The following is a 25,075-nucleotide window of genomic DNA, read 5'->3' on the forward strand; positions in this document are numbered from 1 at the left end:
AGGCCACTGGCCTGGAAAAGCCCAAACAGCTCACTGCGTGCAGCCCCTGAGCAGAGCCTCCCCTGCCCCCAAGGCAGGGTCTGCCTGGTCTCCTCCCCGGCTGCTTCCTCCTTTTTTCTCTTTCTCCTCCTCCTCCATCTTTCTTTTTCTTCTACCCATTCTTCCCCTCCGTTTTACTTTTTTGTTTCTTCCCCACCCCCTCCCCCCTGTTTTCTTTCTGCATCCATGATGAAATAAACTTGCTTAACACTGAAGAAATCCTGCAGAGTACCTAAAGCCCAGAGTATATAAAACCAATTCATGATGTGAGCCGGCCATGCGGTTGCCTTGCTTTAAAGCCATCAGGGGTTCCAGACCCATGCACAACCCCTTAACATCAGATGGAAACCCGTGCTTCATCGCCTGGCCTGCCTTTTCTTTTCAGATCTTAATACTTGTCCCCTTAAATACTTGTCTCTAGTTGAACCACATTATTAATTCCCTGGAGACACTCCCTGCTGCAAGTCCTTGCTCACCCCATTTCCACCACGTGGAAAACCCTCCCCCGCTCCTTCACACAACTCCACATAAGGGAATTCTACGTATTCTTTGAGACCGTCTTTAAACCCTCTCTTCTGGGGCGTCCCCAAGCTTCCAGCTGGAATTAATCTGCCTTCTTTGTGCCCTCATTAGAATTTTATGTTGGCACCTTTGTATTTGGGCATTTACCATGTTCTGCCTTATAGTCTAATTATTTAGATGCAAATTTCTCTCTCCTACCTAATTATGAACTTGAAAGGAGAAATTATGTCATCTCTGAATTCCCATATTCTTTAAGTTCCTGGCACATAGTAAGTGCACAAAGAATGTCAAACTCATTAAAAATTGAATCTATGGTTATAAAAAAACACATATACAATTAATTCCACATCTTAACTTGACCATTTGCAAATTTGTTTGAGGCACTGGGTTCCCTGAGTAGGGCTCCCCAAGGTCTGATTTGCCAAGGGCTGGAAGGATGGTATGTTAGATGGCGGCACCTACTGGCAAAGGGTAGTATTACAGCTTGGGTCTCCCAAGGAGAAGCAACACGATTTCTCAATCAATCCCAATAGATTGGACCAGGGCGTGGAGGGGTGGGTGAGGCAGAAGAGGACTAGAATGAGTTCCTTTCACTCCTCAGTAGCTTTAGGGTGATCAGGGGGAGGAGCATCCCCAAGTCAAGGCCAGGGCTTTTTTTCGTTCAGCGCACGGCAGCGTCCGGCAGACTGATAAAGTGAGACATCAAGGAATAGCAGCCTCGCTGTGATGCCCCTTAGCTTTGCCAACCCAGCCTTGGCATGATGCCTAGGACAGCTTTCCACCTAAGACAGAGGAAGAGGGGTGGCATGAAGGGAGAGCCTCTTGCCAAACAAGGGAGGCAAACTTCTGTAAGGATATTGACAGTCAGCATAAGCACACAGGTGTCAAACATTCTGACCCCGTCCTTGTTGCAAGTTTTCAGCTTCTCCTAACAGGATTCTCAGTCCCATAGGAGCCCTTCTCAGAAAATACAATAGAAGCTATTGGGGAACTGATTTTTTAAAATAGCTGTGCACTTTATGAATTGGTTAATGAATGCTTTGAACTTTGCCCCAATACCTCCACCCATCCTTTCTTTGATCCAGGATACCCAGAGGAATTACACTGTTAGATGGAGAGGTCCTCCTCTGTTTCTCCATCTTTTCTTCTGGGGAGGGAACCCAGTGGGGATTTGGGGGAGGAGAGCCACAAGGAAACAGGTCAGGGAGAGCAAAGCAGAGCTGGCTCTCAGCAAAGTTAGGAAGTTCATTAGGAGTGACTGACCCTATAGCCCCTTCTCTGCCACACCTTTGTTAAGGTTTCAACTGATAATTAAAGATTTAACCTGGCAAAGGCTTAATCTTGTTACTCTGTCTCACAGTGATATTTGTATTTAGGACCCAAGGAACATAAGGTTTAGATCAAAGGAGTGATCCTCTTATGATGGGATTTTAAGCACTGGTGGGAAAGATCTTTGATGAAGCAGTGGAAAGCCGATGAGGGTTCCACCTCCTGAGTTGACTTCCTAAGGGTTCAAACAGAAGCTGCCTGTGGACCCAGCCCCACCCACCTTGGCCCCTGGCCTTTGTGGAGATCCTGAGCTCTGGCTTGGAAGGTTCCAGTTCTGCTTCTTTGTCTTCTAGAATCTGAAAGTCTCTGGCCAGAGTTACCTCCAGCCTGCTGCATCTCTGTGGTTTTTCTTCAGCTTGGACTGTCCACACTGCCCCTCCATTTAACCCTCTGCTGCCACCTGTCCTGTTGGAACCCAAAGCATTCTCAGGCTGGCAGAAAGCAGAGAGACAGGTCAAGGGATGTTCCTTGGAATTCCCTTGAATCTCCTCGGGATTCCCATGAGTTCACCATCCCTTCATTCTTTCATTCACTCAACAAACATTCATTGAGCACAACTATGTGATCCAGGCTGGGGATACAGTGGTGACCAATATGGGTCTTGCCCTCAAAGGTTTGGAAGACAAGTGAAAGGAAACAGACCATTACAGTACAGCATGGCTAGGGCCATTACAGGGGTATTGAGCTCCGGGCCTGCTACGGGTACATCTAAGCTGGGTCTTGAAGGTTAGTGGTGGTTTTCCAGCTGGCAAGAACAAGGTATATGCCAGGCATGGTGTAGCTTGGGTATAGTGATGGCGAGATCAGAAGAGAAACATAAAATGTTATTGAAGAGAAGGGAACAGGACTGGCACAGAGGGCCACCTATGCCATACTAAGGGTTTAGAATTTACCCCTGTCAGACAGTGGTCCAGAGGGGACACAATGAGTATCTGAGAGGAGGCAGTAGCAATAGGGGTTGACAGGAGGGACGGATTGAAGGGAAGTTTCACAGGATCTGATGGCCTCTTAGATGCAGAGAGTCCTTCCGGTCTCTGAGAAATCTAGCTGGGATCACTGAGTGAATTATGGGGTCATTATCCCCAAGGTGGAGGTCACAGGAAGAGGGCAGTTCAGGGGAGAGTATTGAGAAGAACTATGAGTTTGGTTGGGTGTCAGTTCAGCTTGAGGTCTTGAGAAATGCCATTGGAAATAGCTATAAGTAGGCAGAAATATAGGACTGGATAGAAGAGGGAAGAAGGGGGGCGCCTGGGTGGCGCAGTCGGTTAAGCGTCCGACTTCAGCCAGGTCACGATCTCGCGGTCCGGGAGTTCGAGCCCCGCGTCAGGCTCTGGGCTGATGGCTCAGAGCCTGGAGCCTGTTTCCGATTCTGTGTCTTCCTCTCTCTCTGCCCCTCCCCCGTTCATGCTCTGTCTCTCTCTGTCCCAAAAATAAAATAAACGTTGGGAAAAAAAAAAAAAAAAAAAAAAAGAGGGAAGAAGGAACTAGAGATAGAGATCTGAAAATCAGACACACAGAATGAAAGCTAGAAGAAAAGGGTGGGGGGAGTTAAGGATGTAGATCTGGAAGTCATCAGCACATTGGTCGTAGCTGGAGCCATAGTGCCCCACAATTGGAGCAAACCACTCACCTACTTTGTGCTGAGACTTCCATGAGACATATCAGCAGTAACCCTCCAACAACCTGCAAGAATTTTATCCTCCTCCTTTGCTGGATGAGGAAGTTGAAGCTCAGAGATGGAAAGAAACTTGATCAAATTTACCCACTGAGGGGGCTGGGATTTAAACTCAGAACTGTCTGACCACAAAGCCAATATTCTTTCCACCACCCTTGCTGTCCCTGGGTAAGAGTGCCTAGGGAGGTCATGTAGTGTGAGAATTGAGAAAATCCAAGCTAGAAACTCTTAAGAGGCCAGTGGAGGGAAAGCAGCCAGCAGGAGATCTGGGAAAAGAAAGGCTCCAAGAAGGGGAAGAAAAATGTTCCGAGACCTCTGATGACGCAGAGAGGTCAGGCTAGATAAGGACTGGCAAGCAGCCCCAGATATGGAGATGTGAAGTCACTGGAGACCTAGCAGAGGGGGTGTCAGAGGGCCCCTGGGCCAGACTGCACTAAGGTGAGGGGTGGAGGAAAGCCGTGAAGTGGAGAGCAGGTATGCACCTCCTAGAAGTTCAGGAGTCTGGAAGGACAGAGGCAGCAGGGACTGGGGAAGTTTGTTGTTGCTACTGTAGGATGGTGCAAGTTGTACTGTGTTTACAGGAGAAGGAACTGAAGTGAGAGATTCAGGAGATGGAGGGAATAATTGACGGCTCCAGATCTCTGTAGGGCCGAGAAAAGATGAGATCCTTACATATGTGTGTAGGATTGGCCTTGGCCAAAAGGAGGGACCCCTCTCCCAGCAGAAGGAGAGGGGGGTGGGGGATAGGATATTCATACCAGATGGCTTCTGGCTTCTCGATGAAACAGGAGTTGAGGATACTGATTGGAGAAGTCAGGGATCTGAGGCTGGCAGATGGGAAACCAAAGTTTGGAAGAGCAGCTGTGTAGAGAGGGACAGAACACAAACTCAGGGCAGTTTGGAGACTTGTCTTGTGATGTGGAGGGGTCTGGAACCATGCACGGTGTTGATGCCAATTGGCAGGTTGGATATTTTTGTTTCTTTCATGGAAGCAGCCAGGAAGCAGGTGGGGAGGAAGCAGGTGGCAAAGTGACTCAGGAGTGGGGGTAGGCAGGGAGGAAGGGCTGGGAGGACCCTGGGATGAGGGACCAAGGAGGCCACCCAAGTGGCCAGAGGAGACACTGGAACAGGTATGGGCAGCTTGGACCAGGCTATTCCCCCTCCCCACCTGAGTCTTGGCAGGGCTGCCAGTAGACCTCCCTTGTAAAGGCAAGACTAAGGGCCTTGGAGCAAGTTAGTCCTAGAATCCCAGGGCTGGAACAGTCTTTGAGAGAGCATTATTTCCCATCATCTGCCTATATGGCCAAATGGCTCCTGAGCCATCCTGGACAGGTGAGAAACAAGGACCGACCAGGGTCAACCTATCCACTGACCTGGTATGATCCCCCCTCTCTCTTTTCTTTCTTTCTTTCTTTCTTTCTTTCTTTCTTTCTTTCTTTCTTCTTTCTTTCTTTCTTTCTTCTTTCTTTCCTTCCTTCTTTCTTTCTTTCTTTCTTTCTTTCTTTCTTTCTTTTTGTAGTTGTTCTGAGTATTCTCTTTTTTCTCTGTCACTCACTGATTTTTGTGTATATTTCTATCTTATCCATCGATTTCTAAGTATCATCAAGATTCACCTCAAATCCCTCCTCATCCATGAAGTCTTCTTGGATGATCAACTTCTGTTTCCTGACTTTCTTTTTTTTTTTTTTAATTTTTATTTATTTGAGAGAGAGCATGAGCAGGGAAGTGGAAGAGAGAGAAAGGGAGAGAGTGGGGGAGGGGAAGAGAGAGAGAGAGAATCCTAAGCAGGCTCCAAGCTGTCAACACAGAGTCCAATGCAGGGTCTTGATCTCACAAACCATGAGATCATGACCTGAGTCAAAATCAAGAGTCAGGCACTTAACTGACTGAGCCACCCAGACGCCCCCACATTTTCTATTTCTTTTGCACACCCTAGAGGGCCTCGGACAGGGTGTACTGGGGGAGGAGATGAGGTAAGTACCATATGCCAATTGATGGAAGGATTCATGATGATCAAATCATGAGGAAGAGGAAGGGCTAGAACTGGAAGTGGTAGGACTGGTAGGTCTGAGGGTACAGGCCAAGGAGGAGTGATCCAAGAGTCAAAAGTCTGGTAAGACATGGATTCTGCTTCTAGCTTTGCCTCTTAAATATGTTTTTTAACCTTGGGCAAGTCATGTGACATCTCATCATCAGACAAATGTGATGGCTAAAGTCTTGTACTCCTACATGATCCTTCTGAGCAAGGGTACTGCCCTATTACCCCTTGTGTATGAAGGGGCTAGTCTGTGACCCTCATCCTGCCCCAGATGATTAACAGTGGCCAGAATGTGTTAGGTCTCTGTGGATTCAGAGGAGGCAGCACATAGGAAGGAGGAGGTACACAAGCTTCAGAGTCTAGCCTGGGCCCAAGTCTTGGCTTTGCCCTTCTTAGTCATCAGGGTGGGCTGATCTTCTTGAGCCTCAGTTTCCCCATCAACAAAGGGGATAACAATTCTTACCTGATAGACATGTGGTGGAGTGCCTGTTATAGTGCCTGGCACACATAGAAAGCACTCAGTAAATGGTAGCTATGAGCTCTAATTTGTTTGAGTGCCTGGGCCTTCTTAACGCAGGGTAGGAAATGCATGGTGGTAGGGAAAGAAGGATCCTGGAACTACCCTACCTGGCAGGGGAATTTCCTTCTATTCTCCAACTTGAAAGTGCTGTTGACAAGCGCAGTGTGTTGTAATGCATGGAATTTCTGGAAACTTCTCAGTAACAACATGTGACAGAACCTACTGGGGGTGGTGAGAATTGAGCCCCATTGGCTGTACTCACAACCAGCAGCATCAAAGTCGGGTCTGGGACAGAACTACTTCTTCCCAGGCACTACTGTACCTTTACTATCAAACACTGTGGATTTTTTTCCTTCTGAGAAGTAGTAAAAATAACAATAGTCATTGCCTACTGAATGCCTACTATGTGCCAGGTGGGGGGCAGGGGAGTCCATTCGTTATTTTATTGAATTAACACCATAACATTTTGAGGTTTTATTTCCCTTGTCAGAAGAGAAAACTGAAGCTGACAACGAATAACTTATCTGAAGTCACATAGCTAGAAAGTTAACAGAGCTGAGATTTGTTTTTTTTTTTGGGGGGGGGGGACAGAGAGAGACAGAGCATGAACGGGGGAGGGTCAGAGAGAGAGGGAGACACAGAATCGGAAACAGGCTCCAGGCTCTGAGCCATCAGCCCAGAGCCTGACGCGGGGCTCGAACTCCCGGACCGCGAGATCGTGACCTGGCTGAAGTCAGACGCCCAACCGACTGCGCCACCCAGGCACCCCATAACAGAGCTGAGATTTGAACCACAGGATTTCTTTTACTCTTGAGCCCAATATAGTTAGACACTGATGCATGCCCACATTTGAGGTCGTGTGTGATCCTACCTGTTTTGTAGATGAGGAAGCTCAGAGAAGTGAAATAACTCAACAAAAATAGATGGCTGGAAAATGGTAGGGTCCGACATTTCTTCGTGGGCTAATTCTGACCTGTATGTGTTCTCCATTAGACTATACTGCCTGTCAAGGAGGGTCAGTGGACCCATTTTATAGATGAGGAAGCTGAGGAGACAAGAGGAAAAGCAAAGGCTCATGGAAGGAGACTTGGCGGGGGAGGGGAAGTCCCTGAGTGTGACAGAGCTCCAGCACAGGTATCCCTAAGCAGGATCAGAACCGAGGTATATATGCTATGGGTTCCCCAGCCCAGTCCTCTCCCCAGACATTTGCAGGGGAAAATTGACAGAAATGGAATGTCAGAAGCAATCCTGAAGGAAAGTGCAGCCTGAAAGCAAATTGTGGCCTGAGAGAATATTGGAGGCCCAGAGAACCCAGGGACATTTCGCTCCTGCCAGTGAGGGTACAACATATGCTATTGCTTTTGTAATACCACTTGCAAGAGCCATCTCATTATTCCTTTCTTGTCATCTTCCTGCATCACTACCCAGTTGTGAGTCCCTGCAGAAGTGGACAGGGCAGAGGGCAATGGAACTGGCCCCCCAGGTCACAGTACCCAGTGATATAAGCCTTGCTTCTGCTCCTACAGAATCCCCAGATGGACTGCAACCAGACTGGATGGTGGGGAGCAGAGCAGGGAATTGCCCCTTCTGCCCAGATGTGGAGGAAGTTCATCCAGTCCTAGAGGAGCAGAGGACAAGCTGGCAAAATGAGAAAAAAAAAAAAAAAAAAAAAAGGAAGCTACAGTTAAAGACACTGAAACTCCCAGAGACTTAGCAGCTAAGGTAGGGCAACGTCCACACTCAAGGCACCAAGAAATCATACTGAATTAGAGAGAAGGTCCGAGATAACCTACTAATCTGCCCCTATAGAATTCTTCATGCCCACCTCACCTGTGGTTTAGAGGGGGGTGAGCTGGAGCCCTCCTCCCTAGGGACCCAGAGAAGCTCACACGAGTGTGCACAGCAAGGCAGAGAGACAAAGCAAGGCATGGTGTAATCTCCCTTCCCTGCCTTGGGGGGGCTCCTCAGCTCTCTCCCTGTCCCCCCATGTAGATCAGGCACCATCTGGGAACCTCCAATTCTTTTTTTTCTTTTTTAACCACTCTAGTTTGGGGCAGAGAGGATGGCAAGTTTGCACTTGTCCCCCAGCCCTATACGTAATTGGTGGCAGCAGGTAAAGCAGCTTCAAGGGGAGGGGTTTGCCAATGGAATGAAAGAGGGAGGGAGTCCCAGGGTGACAGAGCTGGCAGGGACCTGGGAGATCATTTGACCCAAACTTTTGTGGCCTCCACACCATTTCCATCATCTGTGTGCTTCCATCCCAACCATCATCTCTCATGCCAAGCAGGCATACTCAAGACCTCCTCCTCCAGACTTCCTAAGGGCAACTGTCTCCTTTCCACCAAGGAGCTAATCCACCCTCTCGTTTTCTAGAATACACTGAGGCCCATTGAGATGTGACTTGCCCAAAGGCAATCTTCATCCCAGGATACAGACGGGACAAAAAAACTCAAACGCTTAAGTCTGTTTCCATCCTCCTACTTTTCTACTCAACCCCTAGGGAAGGAAGGGCTCAGTTCTTCTCCCTGGGGGCTCAGGAGATCTCTGACATATCACACCTGTCACCTAGCTGATGTGGGCTGCCAGTGTCAAGGGTCTAAGAACTGAGTTATTTTCAGGATGATTCTGGTCATGGTCCCTTCCTCCTGGGTACCCTAAGGGCTCTGTGAGGTTAGTCTGAGTCTCAGGGTCCTCCTCCCTGCAAAAAATTTGCTCTTAGGGTGCCTTAGTCGGTTGAGGGTCTGACTCTTGATTTCAGCATAGGTCATGGCCCCAGGATCGTGGGATGGGGCCCCACGTTGAGCTCCATGCTGAGTGTAGAGTCTGCTTAAGATTCCCTCTCTCTCCTTCTGCCCCTCTCCCCTGCTTGCATGCTCTCCCTCTCTCTTTAAAAAAAAAAAAAAAAAAAAAAAAGTGGTTCTGAAGCATAAGTAACTGTCTGGATCCTGGCATGGTCTCAGGTTGACTGAAGCGCCATACTCTAAGAAAGCCTTCACCACGTTTCAAGGGGTCTTTCCTCTAAGATAAAAGAAAATGTCTATAAATCCATGGACAGTGTCCATGGTTTGGAGACACTGCTTTTATGCCCTTTGCCTTTATTTTTAAAAATATCATTTATTTTTCCTCTGTTACCCTGCAGTTGGAGACACGAAGGGTTAAGAATGGACCAGTTATTGGCCTCTTGGGTGGCTCAGTCTGTTAAGCTCAGGTCATGATACCATCTCACAGTTGGTGAGTTCAAGCCCCAGGGATGGGCTCTGTGCTGACAGCTCAGAGCCTGGAGTCTGCTTTGGATTCTGTGTCTCCCTCTTTCTCTGTGCCCCTCCCCTGCTCGCACTCTGTCTCTCTCTCTCTCAAAAATAAATAAACATTAAAAAAAATTAAAAAAAAAAAAAAAAGAATGGGCTAGTTAGGACCACATCTTGAAGCTGTGAAGGCAAGTTTGGAGAAGTATGTTGTGCAGATCTTTGTGTCTGTATTTACACACATACGCATATTCCTGGGGGTTAGCTTTTGCCCCTGTGCTGAGTGCATGACAGTGTTCTACATGTGAGCCCACTTCTATATGGGTAGGGTGACTCAGTGGTCTACCTCCAAGGCCTTAACGGCCAGGGAGTCTGCCCTGGGGCTGGCAGGTTTAGCTGGGGGCAAGTCTACTTTCTTCTTGGTCCTCAAAGTGCACTCAGCACTAGAAATGGGTACTGAGACCCGAGGGTGGGGGATGTGGTGGAGGTAAGAGTTGGAAGGGCTTCACTCGGCCCGAAATCGGTGTCACTCTCAGTTTTTCGAGGTCCTATGTGGCTGTATCTCCCGTGTCGGGCTGTGTCGGCGGACGTGCCGGGGCGCCAGTGCGGTCCTGTCTGCCCCAGCCTCCCCGACACCCCGAGCTCTCTTTGTCTCCTCGTGGAGGTGTGCGTGCAAACCTGCGTCGCACGGCCCTCATCTCGTGCGAGAGTGGGGGGCGCACCCTAGCTCCCCCACTCTTTCCGCCGGGAGAGAGGACGAGCCGGAGCCGGGTGCTGTTTGGTCTGGAGCCGAGCGGGGCTTGCATTGATCCATTGATTGTGCGCGGTCTGCGCCTGACCTCCCTGCTCCCGGGGAAGCCGTCTCCATGGAGACCGGGCCCGCTCCCCCAGCGCCGGATTGTAAATTCCTGCAGGCAGCGGCCCGGCAGCCTGGGGAGGGGGCCGCTGCGCCCGGGAGCGCAGGGGGAGCGGCCGCCGCGCCGAGGCCCCATTTGAAAGAAAAAAGGGCACGAAAAAGGAGGTGGTGGAGGAGGAGGGGGAGGAGGAAGAAAACGAAAAGGAGCGAGGAGAGGAGGAGAAAGAGGAGGAGGAGGAGAAAGGCGAAGAAAAAGAGACGGAGCCTGAGAGACGGAGAAGGAGCGAGAGAGGAAGAAAGAGAGGCAGAAAGGGCGTGTTTCTGGCGCTGCGTTTCCCCTCCCCTTTCTCAGGTCCCTCGCTCGGGCTCTGCGCGCTCTCCGGCTGCAGCTCTCTCCGGGCGAAGCTGGGAATTGGGTGGGATTACACGCAGCAGCCCCGCCGCCGCCGCTAGCCGAGCCCGGGTTGGAGAGGGCGGGGGTTCCCCTCCGTCATCGGCGCCGGGCGCCCCCAGCCTCTCTCCGCCTCGCTCTCCCCGACGTCGGGCCGGGAGAAGCCGGCAGCATCGGGAGCCTCCCGCCGAGGGCACCGCGGTCCGCACCCCGCTCCCGCAGCCCCCGGTCCGGCCCCGGCGGGACGCCCCCTCCCCTCCCCCCTCCGCCGCGCGGGGGCCCGGCCGGCTTCCGCCCTCCGGGGGCTGCGAGACCGGCCCCGGCCGCCCGGCCCCCGGGAGCTCCAGCCATGGGCTCGGGGCGCGTGCCCGGGCTCTGCCTGCTCGTCCTGCTGGTCCACGCCCGCGCCGCCCAGCACAGCAAAGCCTCGCAAGGTAAGGAAGGAGGGGCGCGCGGCGGCGGGGCTGCGGGGGCTGCGGGGCCCGAGGGCGGGGGTGCGATTTCCGAGGGGCAGGGCAGGTGCTGGGGAGCGTGCCGCTGTCAGAGCCTAGCACTGTGCACCCGCACTCCGGCTGGGGACCTAACCTCTGGGCGCTGCGTCCCGGGCGAAAGGCTGGAGGAGCCAGGAGCGACACGGAGCAGTGAGAAGTTTGGGGGACCCTGGGCAGAAGTCGCTACGCACCTCAGAATTCTTCCCGACTTCATTGCCACCCCAGCATCTTCGAAAGACTTCCTGTCCTCCAAAAGTTTGAGAGAGAATCTTCTCTTCTCAGACATTGCCAGAAACTTAAGCTGTGGCCTGGAGAGACTGAGAGAATGAAACTTTTCAGCCATGCCATGTATTTCTTCCCCTCACCCCCAGCCCTCATGCAAAGTCAGACAAAATTTCCAAGTTGTTGTCTTATCAGTAGAAAAATGTTAAAGAAAAATAGGATCTTTTCTGGAAAAACCAGCTCGTCTCTCACTGGATGGTAAGGGGCTGAAGAAGAGAAGAAAATTTCTGACTGGCTCCCAGCAAGAATGTCGCTTTCTGCCTCTTTGGGGGGAAATCTCTTTCGTCTTGCATGGCTTTCATTTCTTATCATAATATTTATTTATTAAGGCCTCGGGTTTCCAATTCCATTTAAATCCAGGTCAGAATTGCATTAAAATAACAAAGTAAAATTCCAGGCCGGGGAGCTCTGACAGATCCCTCTAGGAATTACAGAGAGAGAGACAGGGAGGCCCTCCGGCCCCCATCCCTGACCCCAGGCTCATTGCCTGGCCAGTCCCAAGGCTTTGCTGGCAGAAACCAGGCTGGTGGGCTACAGATCTCTTGGGGACAGCCTCCCCTCCCCCTTGACCTCTTGCTGCACCCTTCCCCCATCATGTCCTCACCCGGGAAGAGATTTATATGGACAAAAAGAAAATTCCTCCTGGCAACGCTTTGCTGAGGAGGATATGATTCTGCCTATTGTCCCAGGGACTCCTGAAGCCAAGCTGGGGTGTGGAAGTGGCTGAGCCAGAAGGGAAAGTTGAACTTGGGAGTTGGGGAAGCCTGAGTCTCTGGCAGTCGGGTCGCTGTGTCCCCGGAGACTGAGCACCTGGCCCTTAAGCTGCTCTGTGTACTGGATAGGCTCCCACTTCATTAAAAGGAAGGTGCCATATCAATGCCATCCTCTTCTCCCAAACACTGCCTCTTCAACCACCCCCTTCCTCCTCCAACCTGTCCTTTAACAGGACCCGAGTACTAGAGATTCTCAGCTGTCACAGACCAGACCCCACCCCCACCCCTTCCCACCCCAAACTGCCTCTTCTCCCATCCTGCTTCCATACAGCCCACGACCACTGCCACCCCCAGCCTGGGAGCAGCCCCTCTCCCACTGTGGATTTGCTTGTGTTTTCATAAACAAAGCTGGCTTTTGTAGTGTGTGCTGACTTACTCATAACATGGAATTAGCTAGGGAGTTTAGTCTGAAGGAAGGAACAGATTTCATTCGAGTAATCTAGAGACAAGATAAGGACCTCTTTCAACTTGGAGCCAGTGTCTGTAGTGGCCTAGTGAGGCTGGGGGGGCTGGGGGCAAAAGGGGGAGCAAAGAGTATATTCAAGGGGGTTCCCAGGGCTGATGGAGACTCCTAGAAGGGACAGGTGCCAAGCGGAGATCAGCTCATTGTTCAGGAACAGAAGGACTCAGAATCCCTCCGAGGTGCTTCCTCTTTCATCAGACACCCTGCTGGGTGCTGTGGGGATATGCAGCCAGAGTGGAGGCCCCTGCCCTCAAGGAACTTACTAAGAGTTTTGTTCACTATCTCCTATTCAGGCCACACTCACTCTGACTGGGCTGCAATTAGCTGTGCATCTTCCTTCCTTCTGATCCCTGAGTCTAGCCTGCCATAGAGTGGAAACTTGTCATTTCAGCTACCTTTGATGCTGCTATTCAGGAAATATATCAACCTGGACTGCCAGAGATTGCCTAACAACAGGTCTGTTGGGTTAGAGGGCTATCTCTGGACCCCAATCTGCAGGCCAGTGCCACAGGAAGGACAAGTAGTGACAAGCAGCCTTACCCATAGATGGGAGTGCTGTGGTCATCCCTTGCTCCGAAACATATCTCCTAGGTGTCACTAGTGCCAGCAGGTGTGCCCTTATGCCACATGTTTTTAAAGGAAGCTCTAGTGGGTTTCTTTAAATTATAGAAACTCTTGGCAAATACCTTGCACAGTTATTATACCTCTGGGTGTAGTGTGTATATGTGTGTGCGGGTGTGTGTTTATATGTAGAGTACAGGTACTATATACTTAAGCGCCTTTTCTCCAGAGATTCCATCCTCCCAAAGAACCAAAGTGGAAAGGGATGGGGAGGATGGGGAGAGACAAGGAAGGAAGCCCTGAGTATACAGGTGAGTGTGTGTGTGAGAGGGAAGTTTACCATGCTCACCCACAGGTGATGTAGTTGGGTGTCAGTGTCTACTGTGATTTGGTTATTAAGCGTGGATATGTACACTTTAGTATCTTTGAGAACTGTGTGTGGATTGAGTGGGTGGGTAAGCTTGTGTGACTACGAGTGAGTGAGCATGAGGGTACATGGTTTTGAGTATTTTTCAAGTGCCTGTCTCTGTATTTTAAAGTAGACAGACTGGATAACCCAGATAATTGTTAACTTAAAAGCATTAATTTGCTTTGCTTTTCTTGGGGGGGGGGGGGGGTGTGCAGCAGTGGTTAAAAAGACCTAATCCTTGCTTAGGGCTCAAGTTACAGCTGAATGAAAAGGTCTCCTGGCCTCCCAGGGAAAACTTGTCCCCAGGGCTGGCTCAGGAGAGCCAGCCTGGCCGTTTAGTTTACCTGGTTGTTTTCTCTTCTCATTAGGGATAAATTTTTGATAAAGTCTTGTATTTAGAATTTCCAAGTAACACCATCCCTGGGACTGAGAGCGTTCCTCTGGCAGCAAACAGTGTCTCTCTGTCTCTGTACGTCTCTCCGGGTCTCTGTCTGGGAGTATGTGTGTCTCTCTCTTTCTTTCCCCCACCCCTCTCTTCCTCTTTAATGTGGCTGTTTCCTCTCCTCCCCGCTTCCCTAGGCTCCTGTGGCCAGCTCTTACAGTGAGGGGACTGTTCCTCCTAGCCCCTCCCTCCAAAATATGAAATGAAAACCATAACCGTGTCAGCGGGTGAGGGTGGCCCCGTCGGCAGCGGCTATTGCCCGTGCCCCATCCAGGCCATACTGGGGAGAGCGAGAGAGTCAGTCCCCACTCTTGGAGCCTGATCTTCAATCAGTTGCTTCGAAGCCTGTCTTCCTCCCCTACTCCCATTTTTCCAGAAGGGTGGAGAAGGGGGGGGTGGACTACTTAGAAATTCCTCAGGAATCCCTTTGACCTTTCCTCTCTCAGTGACATGTCCCCCAGGGTGGTGGGGAAAGGCTGGGGCCAGGGAAGAACTTCTCTACTTCTGACCCCTCATCTCCTGGAGTGTCTGCAGGGTGGAATGAGAGAGGGGAACAGAAGACACGGAGGCCAGAATTACTACAGGCAGAGAAAGAAGAAAGTTATCAGCAACCTCTAAATGAGATTGTTTTCTGAAACCTTCAGGAATCTGAGAGCATGAGAACCGGTTTGAGATGTGAGCGGCTGGGACCTGTTGTAAAAGGAGCTGGCCCTGGGTGTGAGTTTGGGAATGTGAGGTGTGCGTTCACTGGGGCGTGCGAGCGTGCGTGTGCATGACTCAGGGTGTGTGTGTGTGTGTGTGTGTGTGTGTGTGTGTGCGCGCGCGCGCGTGCGCGCGCAGTGCTCCAGTGAGAGGAAAAAGGAAGCGGGGCAGTGTGCGTTTTGTTTTCGTTGGAGAAGTAAAGAAGAGGAATGGCTTGGTCCAGTGCCTTGGATTGAGGGTGGGGGAAGGGAACGGATGGCTTCAGACCCTCTTGAGAAGATGGAGGTGGAGGGGCTCGCTGCCGGAACTCACCCCAGTCCCTGCTCCCGATTCTGGTCCCCGCGTGTCAGGGCGTGGGCCTCCTTTGACGTCCCGTACCCCTAGCACATGACCACTTGTAAGAAAGAGTCCCTGTCAGGGCTGGAAACTGCAGAGCTGCTCTGAGGCTGGCAGTGCCCGCAAGAGGCCCAGACCTGGGGACAGCTTCTTCAGGCTCAGTTATGAGACAGGAGTCTGGAAGCAGGGACTGCTGGTCCTTGGGGCGAAAGTGATACAATTGCCAACCCAGGGATGTTTGAGGGGTACAGGAGACAGTCACCTGGGCTAAGAGGGGGCATAGACCCTCCCCTCTCCCCCGTTGGCCCCTCTGTCACCAGACTGGCCATTCTCCTGCCGTGCCACGTACTGCCAGCTCCAAATGGCATGTGCTGGGGCATTTGGTGCCAGTGGGTTTTGGTAGATGCAGAGCCTAAGGACTGGGACCTTTGAGGAAATAACTGAAATTCTCTTCCTCACCTGTAAAATGGACTAGAGTATCAGTAGGGTCCTTTTCAGCTCTGAGATTCTGCGTATCTCATTGAGATCCTTCCTGCTGAAGGCAGAAGACACTATAGCAAGCCTTGGTCCTGCAGCCAGGCCTCTGCAGGCTTCTCACCTGACACTCAGGCCCTCTTTTCCCTGGACCCTACTCTACTGTTCCCTGCCTGAGTCTGTCACTTGGCTACTCCTCCCTTCTTGCTCCACCTCAGTTTCCTGGGGCCACAAGTACCTGATAGCTCTCTGTCCTTAAGTAGAGTATTTCCCCCTCAAAACAGCCCCTACAAAACAAATGTGTGTTTGAGCGTGCGTGTAACAACATTGAAAAGTGGAGCTGAAATGTCTGTATTCTGGGAACTGAATACTATCTGGGCAAGGCCCCTAGGCCCCAGTCCTTGGTCCTACATCATAGATTCTCAGCTCCAACACTAGCCCTCTGTACTCTGCTCCAGCCTCGACAACTCTCCCCTTTTCAGACCAAGGCACTGTTTTGTAGTTGCCATTGGATGCACTGATTCGGCCCTATAGGTGAAAAGATGACTCCTAAATAGGGCACTGTGGCCCTCACTCTTAACCTATGGTTTCCCTGTGGCTGTAACCATAGCCCTAGAGAGCTGTGGGGTTTGGATTTTGGAGCCCCAAGCTAGGGGCTGTCCACATCCGGTCACTGATGGTGACAAGCTGAGGGAAAACCTGGGTAGGAGCTGCTAGGCTGGAGGGAAGATCCAGAATAAGGAAACAGATCTAAGGAGTCCCTGGGTGAGGGTAGAGTGTTGGGATATGTGGACATGGGGGGCAGGGGGACTGGAAGAAAGGGGGAGCTTAGAGGCTAGACCCTGGGGAGCAAGTTTACAGAGAGGACGTTTTTACAAGTTTCTAATTATATTTATTTGGAGTTTTCCTCTGGCGGTTTGAAGCTGTTAACAGCAGGAACCTGTATCCCTGGTGTTTGTTTTTGTTTCTAACCAGCTGCTTGGCCCAGCATAGTGAATCCAAGGGCAGGAGACACCTGCCCTCTGCCGCACTGCCCACCCATTCCTCATTGCACATCTGTCTGTGCCTACCATACTGCACTGCCCTCCTTCCTTGCCCACCACTCAGCCCTGCCCTCCCTCCAGCTACCCCCATGCCCAAAGCCTCCGGGCACCCACATGCCTACTGCTGATTTCCTACCAGGAACATCCAGATGTCAGTTCCAGGCCATTCCATGGTTATGTATCAGATGCTTGCTTCATGCTGAACCGTGTGCTGAGTTGGGGCAGGGTTGGGGGGTGGGGGGGACACAATGACTAAGGCACAGATTACTCCCTCAGGTGTTTATAGATAATAGCACGTAGTGAGCAAGTGCTGAATGAGGAGTCAGAAAACCCAGGGTCTGGCTCTGCACAAGCTGTTTGCTCTTTCCCTCTCTGGGCTTGTTCCCCATCTATGTATTGAGAGACGGAACCATTTGAGGACCACGTGAAATAACGTATGTGAAAGCTCTGCACACCTAATTATGCATCACCTGACATCATTGTTGTTTACGTTATTTTCTCCATCAGTTTAAAGAGATCAGACTGATAAATCATGAAACTGGAACCTGCCTTTGCCCACCACCTGCCTCCCTGCCCCCGTCTCTCCAGTGTTCTATTCTTTCCTCCCTCCCCCTAGGATCCCCTACCAACCCAGCCTCTGAAGGCCTCTGACTCAGGGTTGGTTTCATCTGTCCACACTGAAAAGGAGAAAATTATTGTCCATGTGGGGTACATTCAGATGAGCAAGGAGCTAGTTTAGGGATAAGGTGGTAGGAACTTCAGAGAGAAACTCACCAAGGCCTCTTGATGGTGATAAGACTCTCAGGTCAGCCCCACTCTCCTCCAGTCACCAGGCACCAAGTTCTTTTCCTGGCTCTTCAGCTGAGTAGGCTAAGCTTATATAAGAGGAAGCCTACTTTTTTTTTTTTTTTTTTTTAAATAAAAAGAAGAAAGTGCTCTGTCTCCTCTCCTTGGGGTCATTTGTATGATTTCCTGGACTCTCTCCAGGCCTTCTTTGCCCCTGCCTACACTTTGCCCAGGCTGAGGATGGGCCCAGGCTCCAGTTGAGGTCACAGAGTCTCCACCCAGTTCCGAATCGGGAAGACAGCTTGAGAAGCCACAGCTAGGAAGCCAGGCTCCACCGGTTTCCCGAGTTGCCCTTTTGATCTAGAGGTAGGGTACACGTACACACATACAGGTATGTGTGTGCAGGCTGCAGGTTAGGGTGTCATGGCCAAAGGTGGTTCTGCTTTGGATGTTACTTAACATGGAGGAAAGTTTAAGAGAACTAACCAGGAGCAGTAATAGTATGCTGGTCTCAAGTAGACCCTGGTGCCCTGTCATCAAGAGCTAGTTAACACTGAGGCTGAAGAACATCTATTGAATAAGGATGTTCTGAAGAGACACCAGAGCAGCTCCAGATACTATCTGAAGACCCTGAGAGCCTATGGATCCTATTCCTATACCCTGGATTCATTGGTCCCAGTCTCTTCTGGCCTCTGCATCACCAAATGGATGCCTTTAAGTGGGTATCTTCCTTTCTCTGAGTTTCCTATCCCCTTACCCTTAATTTAAGATAAATTTCCTAGGACTGCTCTCCACCTAGAACAGTAGGGGGGGTAGTCACAGGAAGATAAAAAGCTTTTTCCTTGTAGTAACATAGAACAGAGAAGATGCCACAAATATGGACCTCATCCACTTCCCCACCAATCCATCCATCTATCCGCCGATACATCCACCCATCTGTTTTACAAATATTTACTGAATGCCTCAAGTATATTACTCTGTCTTGTTCACAGCTGGATGCCCAGCTCCTGGCACAGTGTTTGGCATGTTGCAAATGCGCAATAATTATTTGTTGAGTGGCTGAATGAATATGTTCAACTCCCTTCTAGCAGCCATGTGGCTTTCAAAGATTCGGAAGCCACAGCCTCAGGAAGGCTTCAGGAGGAAGGTAATACATGTGAACTAAATAAAAGTTAAATAATGGTACAGGCAGCATGCAAGGGTATCACAAGTGATTGGTCAGGAGATCAGAGAGCCTGCACTAAGCCCACATACCCTGGGCCAACCTGGCCTCGGCAAGAAGGATGTCAGTCAGGTGGGCACATTAGGACCCCAGGCAGGCTGCTTTGGACCTTCTCACTGGGCCCAGCCAATCTGCCCACACTACCCCTAGCTGCTGTGAATGGTAGGGTAACTACTGTAGTAATGTAAAGGTGGGTAGGTTTTCCCTAGGGGTGTCTGCTTATCTGCAGCCTGCATTCTGCTCATTTCCATTTGTTGTTATTCTTGAGCTGGACTTGGGCCAAATTTTGAAGTAGATGAAGTGTTTCCTTGAGGGTCCTCCTGCTTTCCTTTTGGGGTATACTTTCCAATCTTAGGATTGCCTATGTTCAAATAATGCACCCTTTCTGGTCTGCCCTCTCCTCCTTTGTACGCCACCCCCATATCCCACCCGTCCTCCCCATACTGAGCAGAGTTTATGGAGCCTTCTGCTAGGTGCTGAAGCAAATCCAGAAGAAATGTCAGATGGTGCTGGGGAAAGCTGTTGCAGTTACAGACCCATGCATTCATGCCAGGAGAGGGTGAGGCAGGGAGGTCTTATCTGTAGTATCTCTGCAGCTGCCACTCTCCCCCAATTCAGCTTTTGATCCAGCCTCATACCTGGGGTGGTGGTAAAAGCACAAATGGATAGCAACCACAAAGGATTGTGGAGAGCAGCTTTTTGGTTAAAACTGGCCTCTTATATACTTCATCCTCCATCTTGGGCAGCTTCCAGCATGGGTGGGGCAGGTGGTGGAGGAGGTACCTTCAGGGCTGTGTCTCTCCAAAGTTCCCTGTACCATCACATGCTCTCTCGGTGCCGCATTTCCCCACACCAGGCCTGAAATGGGGCTCCGATAAGGGGAAGGGAGGAGCAGAGATGGGTTCAGAAATGATACTGAGGAGAAAGTTGGAGAGAAGGAATAAAAACGGCGGACCTTTTTGAGCACTTACTATATGCCTGTGCTGCAGCGCTAAATACTTGATTAGTATTAACTAATTTGATGTTCATGGCAGCCCCATGAGGAGGCACTATCATTATAATTCCCATTTACAGAGAAAGGAGCAGGGAAGTTCAGAAGCTGGCCCAGGACCACACAGACACTGGCAGAACTGGCATTTGAACTGACACAGTATCACTCCAGAAACCCTTTTCTCAAACACTCTGTCATCTTGCTGCCCTCAGTGTCTTCCCAGGTCAGGCAAATGATCTATTCACATTATCTGAGTTGGGAAAGGAAGACAGACAGCAGCCCAGCCTCACCCTGGAAATCCAGATGCAGCTGGTCTAGAAGAGTGCCTAGATATCCATATTTTTAAAAAGGGCCCCAGGGAATCCCAGTGTGTAGCCAGGGTCGGGAATCACCAGTCTAAACCAATCCATGTCCAACTAGCATCAACTGTTTGTCAGGTCGGTAGAAAATACTTGCACCCTCAGAGCTGAAATGAGACTATTCCCATGGGTATTGAAGGGATTCCCTGCATGGACAAATCGTGGGTGGGCAGATGTGGTGAAGGCAGCTCTGAAAGAATGGACTGGCAAAAGGAGGAGACACTGGATATAATTTGGGGCCCTATTTCAGAGCTCTATTTTAGGCCTGAACTGCTTCGAAAGATTCCATTCAAATGGTTGAAGGGTCCTGTCCTCAGTGAATAACCAGCCAAGTGAGGAAAGTTGAACATGCCAGACGAGACGGCATTCAGCATTAGCAGAGCAACTTAGCAATGGCAGCAAGTGAGCCGAGGCAAACGGAGTCCTCTTGGACCTGAAACTCTTTAGGAATAGGGCTTACCAGGAAGGGCTTTGGGGAAGACCATTTTGAGCCAGATTTGGGAAGCTGGGAACAGAATGGCTAGAAAAGGGAGGACTGCATATCCAATGTGAAGAAGGAGATGTGTGTGAATGCTTGGACGGGGGCAGAAGGCTTAGATGTTGTAGGGGGAGTAGGTAGGAGATAAAGTCTTCCAGAGCAGAGACTCTTTTCTGGAGAAGGAGAAGCACTCTGAGCAGGGAGATGAGGTTGTGGGTAGGATGGTGGGAGAAGCCCAGGTGCTGGAAGAGTCTAAAGGCATTACCAGGAAGCCTGGGTTTGCTGCCATCAGCACCGGGGGCACTCTGGTACTAGTTAGCAGGGAACAGGAGGCAAAGGAAAGAACTAAGAGCCCAGAGAGCCTGGTGCAGACTCCAGCGAAGCACCCAGGGATTCAGAGATAGGCATGTACCTCTGAGATGGCCCCAGAGGGAGAGCTTCTAGATGGGATTCCAAACTGCCCTGCTAGCTGCTGGGGAAGAGATGGCAAGAACAGAAGACGGCTCAAAGCAGGACAGACAGGATGATTATTAGCCACTGGGATTGTCCAGTGCCCCATGCCAGCCTCGAAGACTTACAAGGGTCACCACAAGGAGGGGGCGATCAATCATCCAGTCCCCCCTCCTCCAGGGACCCAATAAGAATATATAAACCAAGCCTTAGGCCATTCAAACATTGGAATTAGTTAAAAAAAAAAAAACACCAAACTTTCCACACCATGGAGGGTGTGTATAAATGCGGGGACAGACAATAAGGACAGGACCTCTGGGTGCCTTGTCTTTCTTCATACATTTAGCCACATTTGAAATCTCTTTCTTCTGTCAAATGTTTATCCAACCTCCAAAACTCTACTTGAATCCCACTTCTCAGGAAGTTTTTTGATCCCCCCGGGCCTAAGAATACCCCTTCTTAATTCTGAGAGCAGTGCTCCAATAGGACTTCCTGTGATGTTGGAAGTGCTGTCCACTGATGGTGGCCACTAGCCACATATGGCTATTGAGCACTTGGCCTAATGCAACTGATAAACAGAATTTTAAATTAATTTAAATTTAAGTAGCCATATGTGCCTCATGGCTACCATCATATAGACAGCACAGTCCTAGGGTACCTGTTGTCAGAACCAACTTCTCTACATTGGGAACATATTATTTACCAGCCATGTTATTAGGTACTTTACACAAATTAGCTTATCAACTATTCACAGACTCTCATGAGCAGTATTATCCCCATTTTGAAGAGAAAGAAATAAGAGAATCAGAAAAGCCTCCCTAGAGAGGTAGAGCTGGATTTGAATCTGAGATTGACTGACTGGTTCCAGAGCTTAGGCTCTATTTATGAGAGTACATTTCTTGGTACCATTTATTCTCCATCAGTTGAATCAACTGATACTCCATGCAGGCTCTTACTTTCTACAGAGCTCCTTCTTGCCCTCTCTTATGAACTAGTCTTCATGCCCCCCTTCTCCATTCTTTCCCAGGGTGTTTCCCATGAGTTCCCAGGGTGGGCCAGTAGGCAGACACCGTGACTACAGAGCCTGAATGAGGTGAAGAGTGTGAGTTACGGCAGTTAGAATCACCCAGCACGGCAGTCTGTCTTGATTTCTTAAAAAAAATTTTTTTTACATTTACTCACTTTTAAGAAACAGAGACAGAGCACGAGTGGGGGAGAGCAGAGAGAGAGAGGAAGACACAGAATCTGAAGTAGGGTCTAGGCTCTGAGCTGTCAGCACAGAGCCCAACACAGGGCTCCAACCCACAAACCATCAGATCATGACCTGAGCCGAAGTAGGATGCTTAACCAACTGAGCCACTCAGGCACCCCATTCACTGTCTTGATTTCAAATCCCATTTCTTTATTTGCACATTGCTACTTATACACTTGGGTTTCCCAGTTCACAGCTAGAAGTAATCTCTTCCTCCTCTGATCTTCCTTTTAACAGGCCTGGTCAGGTCAGGCCTGGCTGCACATTGGACTCACCTGGGGAGCTTTAGAAAAATACTGAGGGCTAGTTGACCAGAACTTCCGGGGATGGTGCTGGGCATCTCCTAGGGAGTTAACTCTGATGATGTGTAGCCAGGGTTGAGGACCCCCTCCTCTTTTCTCTAATGTCTTTGGGGCACTCAACTACACCCTGCTTCATATTACTTATTTGTCTCTCCTTTTGGCTGGGCCGAGTCACTGCTGAGCCTCCATGGCCTTCAGTATAGTACCTTTCACAAAAACACCCTATAAAACATTGTCAACTGAATGCAACATTTAGCCATAGTTTAGCTCAGCTTTATGTACACCAAAATACTGCCTCAGAAGTTGGAATCTTTGGCGCAAAGACGATCAATGATTCTCTTTCCTAGGTCCTTTCAGAACCATCCTCTTTTTTGCTAGATCTTGGCTGCTTCTTCCTTGAACATAGCTCTGTGAGTAGAGTAGCACCTTGTGCCAGAGTGAGAGCCAGGAGCAAGAGGAACACCTTGGGTTAGAGGGAAGAGTTCAGGGAGGCAGACTGATGAGCCTGAGTCAACTGGACAGTCACAAGGGCTCCACTTATCAGGCTTCAGATTGCTGATACCAGCCCCTGCCAGGTCCCAGTCCCTCTGCTGTTGACAGCACAGGGTCTGAGGGAAATCTTCCAGGATGGAACTTCTTTCCTCTCAAGATTCTTCGCACAACGATGGGCAAGTGGGAGCAGGCCTGGTCTCAAGCAGAATTGTAAGGCAGATGAGGATTTCTCAGGTGGCCCCTTTCCTTCCTTTCTTCCTCCCTCAATTACTAAGGGCCGCTGGACCCTGCCACTTTTCCAGAGGCCACTGTCCCCATGCCTTTTCTCTTCCCCCTCCCTCTAAGCCTGCTCCGAAGTGAGGTAAACTAATTCATGCTAAGGTGAACATTTCTAGTCAAGGTAAGTGTGCTACCCAGTCCAAGGGTTTTTTGTTTGTTTTTCAATCAAAGAGAAGTGTTTCAAATGATGGAATTTTAGCTGTCATTGTGGATTAAGTATTTCTGAGGGGAGTGGGGGCTCTTTCTGAATTCCTGAAATTACAGAGTCAGCCCACTCTGAAATCAGAAGGGTGTGGGAGAGCACCTGCTTCTGGAGGGGTCACTGTCTCTACATTAGAGGAGAAGGGATTTTGCCCTTAGGGAACCACCTTCAAGACACCCCTTGGAATGCACTGACAGAGGGTCTCAAGTGCCTCCTCTGCCCCTGCCAGATGTGGACGAATGTGTGGAGGGGACCGACAACTGCCACATTGATGCTATCTGCCAGAACACCCCACGGTCATACAAGTGCATCTGCAAGTCTGGCTACACAGGGGATGGTAAACACTGCAAAGGTGAGGCGGGGAGGGTGCCTGGAGAAGGGGGGGGGGGGCCTGCTTGAGTGTGGAAATGGGTGCCACTGCCCAGAGTTAGCCACACTGTGCAGGACAGTAAGGCCTGCAGTCCCTGCTGGCATGGAGAAGGGGCTTGGGAGTGGTGGCCAGCTACTTTTTTCCCAGAGAGGGCACCATTTTCTCATTTGCTCAAAGGCACCATATAGCCTAGCTGAGGTTCTGCTGGGAATAGTTCACAGCCTCACAGCTTGGCCGGGGGCGGGGGATCAGGATCACAGGACTGAGGCCTGAGGCTCCCTGACACTGGAACCTCCATCTTTAGACCCTTACACCATACCCACAGGATGAGAACAGTTTACCCCAAGGGAATTTCATACCATAAACAAACACATTCTTCCCCCCTCATAATTAAAGCAATGCAAATTAAAGCAGTCTTGAGATGTTATTTTAAATTTACGACCTTCAGTGTTGGTAACACTTTAGCGGACAAGGTACACTCGTTAATTCTTGGTGACACTATGAATTGAAAAGTGATTTTGTCACACCAGCAGGAAATTTAAAAAGTATGAATACCCTTTGACCCAGAAATTTTATTCTTGGGAACCTACTCAAGGGAAATTCAAAGAAAATAACACACAGGAGATGTCCTTTAATGCATTATTTACAATAGTAAAATAAATGGAAGGGATCTAACAATAGAGAATAGATTAATGAATTATGATTTGGCAACACAGTGGAATATTCTGCAACCATGTACAGTGGTAATTAGAAAGACCGGGGGGAGACGTGAAAATGTTTATGACTTAAGTTTAGATAAACAATAGTAAAATGCAAAATGGTTTGCAGGCTATGAAAGTAATTATGTAAACACACACAGAGAAGGTTATACACACACACACATACATAACCACCACAAAGCTGAACACAGGGGTGGACAGTGGGAGGCATGTCCAGCTGCCTCAGATCTTCTTTGCTCACAGATGTGGATGAGTGTGAACGAGAAGATAATGCAGGTTGTGTGCATGACTGTGTCAACATCCCTGGAAATTACCGATGCACCTGCTATGATGGATTCCACCTGGCACATGATGGACACAACTGTCTGGGTGAGCAAGGGAGAGAAGGTGTGGGCAGGGGCTGTCTTGTGGGGGAGGAGGTGTTTTCAGCCCTTCCCAGTTCCCAGGCAAGAAGAGGAAGGTGATCAGAAAGTGGCATTCTCACAAAATAGAGAACAAGGTCAGTCTCCCCTTTGAGACGGGGCACTGAGGATGAAATAATCCTGCTGCTGGATGAAAAACAGCAGAGGAGATGGTGCTAGC

The 25,075-nt window shown here is 49.9% G+C and overlaps 1 protein-coding gene and 1 long non-coding RNA gene across 7 annotated transcripts in view; one reads left to right on the forward strand and one right to left on the reverse strand.

Moving 5' to 3' along the window:
• Positions 1–4,339: 4,339 nt before the first annotated feature.
• Positions 4,340–25,075, reverse strand: part of LOC125166714 (uncharacterized) — a 36,761-nt gene continuing 16,025 nt past the window's right edge. The window contains exons 2-3 of the long non-coding RNA XR_007152508.1: positions 11,298–11,423; positions 4,340–4,426 (exon numbers count right to left, since the gene is read on the reverse strand). This is a non-coding gene — a long non-coding RNA (uncharacterized LOC125166714). The remainder of the gene's footprint in view (positions 4,427–11,297; positions 11,424–25,075) is intronic.
• Positions 10,943–25,075, forward strand: part of SCUBE3 (signal peptide, CUB domain and EGF like domain containing 3) — a 37,469-nt gene continuing 23,336 nt past the window's right edge. For all 6 annotated transcript variants that reach the window (XM_047860709.1, XM_047860710.1, XM_047860713.1 and 3 more), the window contains exons 1-3: positions 10,943–11,049; positions 23,634–23,756; positions 24,737–24,862. In XM_047860709.1, the coding sequence (XP_047716665.1) occupies positions 10,965–11,049; positions 23,634–23,756; positions 24,737–24,862 (334 nt within the window). In that variant the 5' untranslated portion in view covers positions 10,943–10,964. The remainder of the gene's footprint in view (positions 11,050–23,633; positions 23,757–24,736; positions 24,863–25,075) is intronic.

Source organism: Prionailurus viverrinus, chromosome B2 (genome assembly GCF_022837055.1).
Source record: "Prionailurus viverrinus isolate Anna chromosome B2, UM_Priviv_1.0, whole genome shotgun sequence".
In the NCBI taxonomy this organism is placed as follows: Eukaryota; Metazoa; Chordata; class Mammalia; order Carnivora; family Felidae; genus Prionailurus; species Prionailurus viverrinus.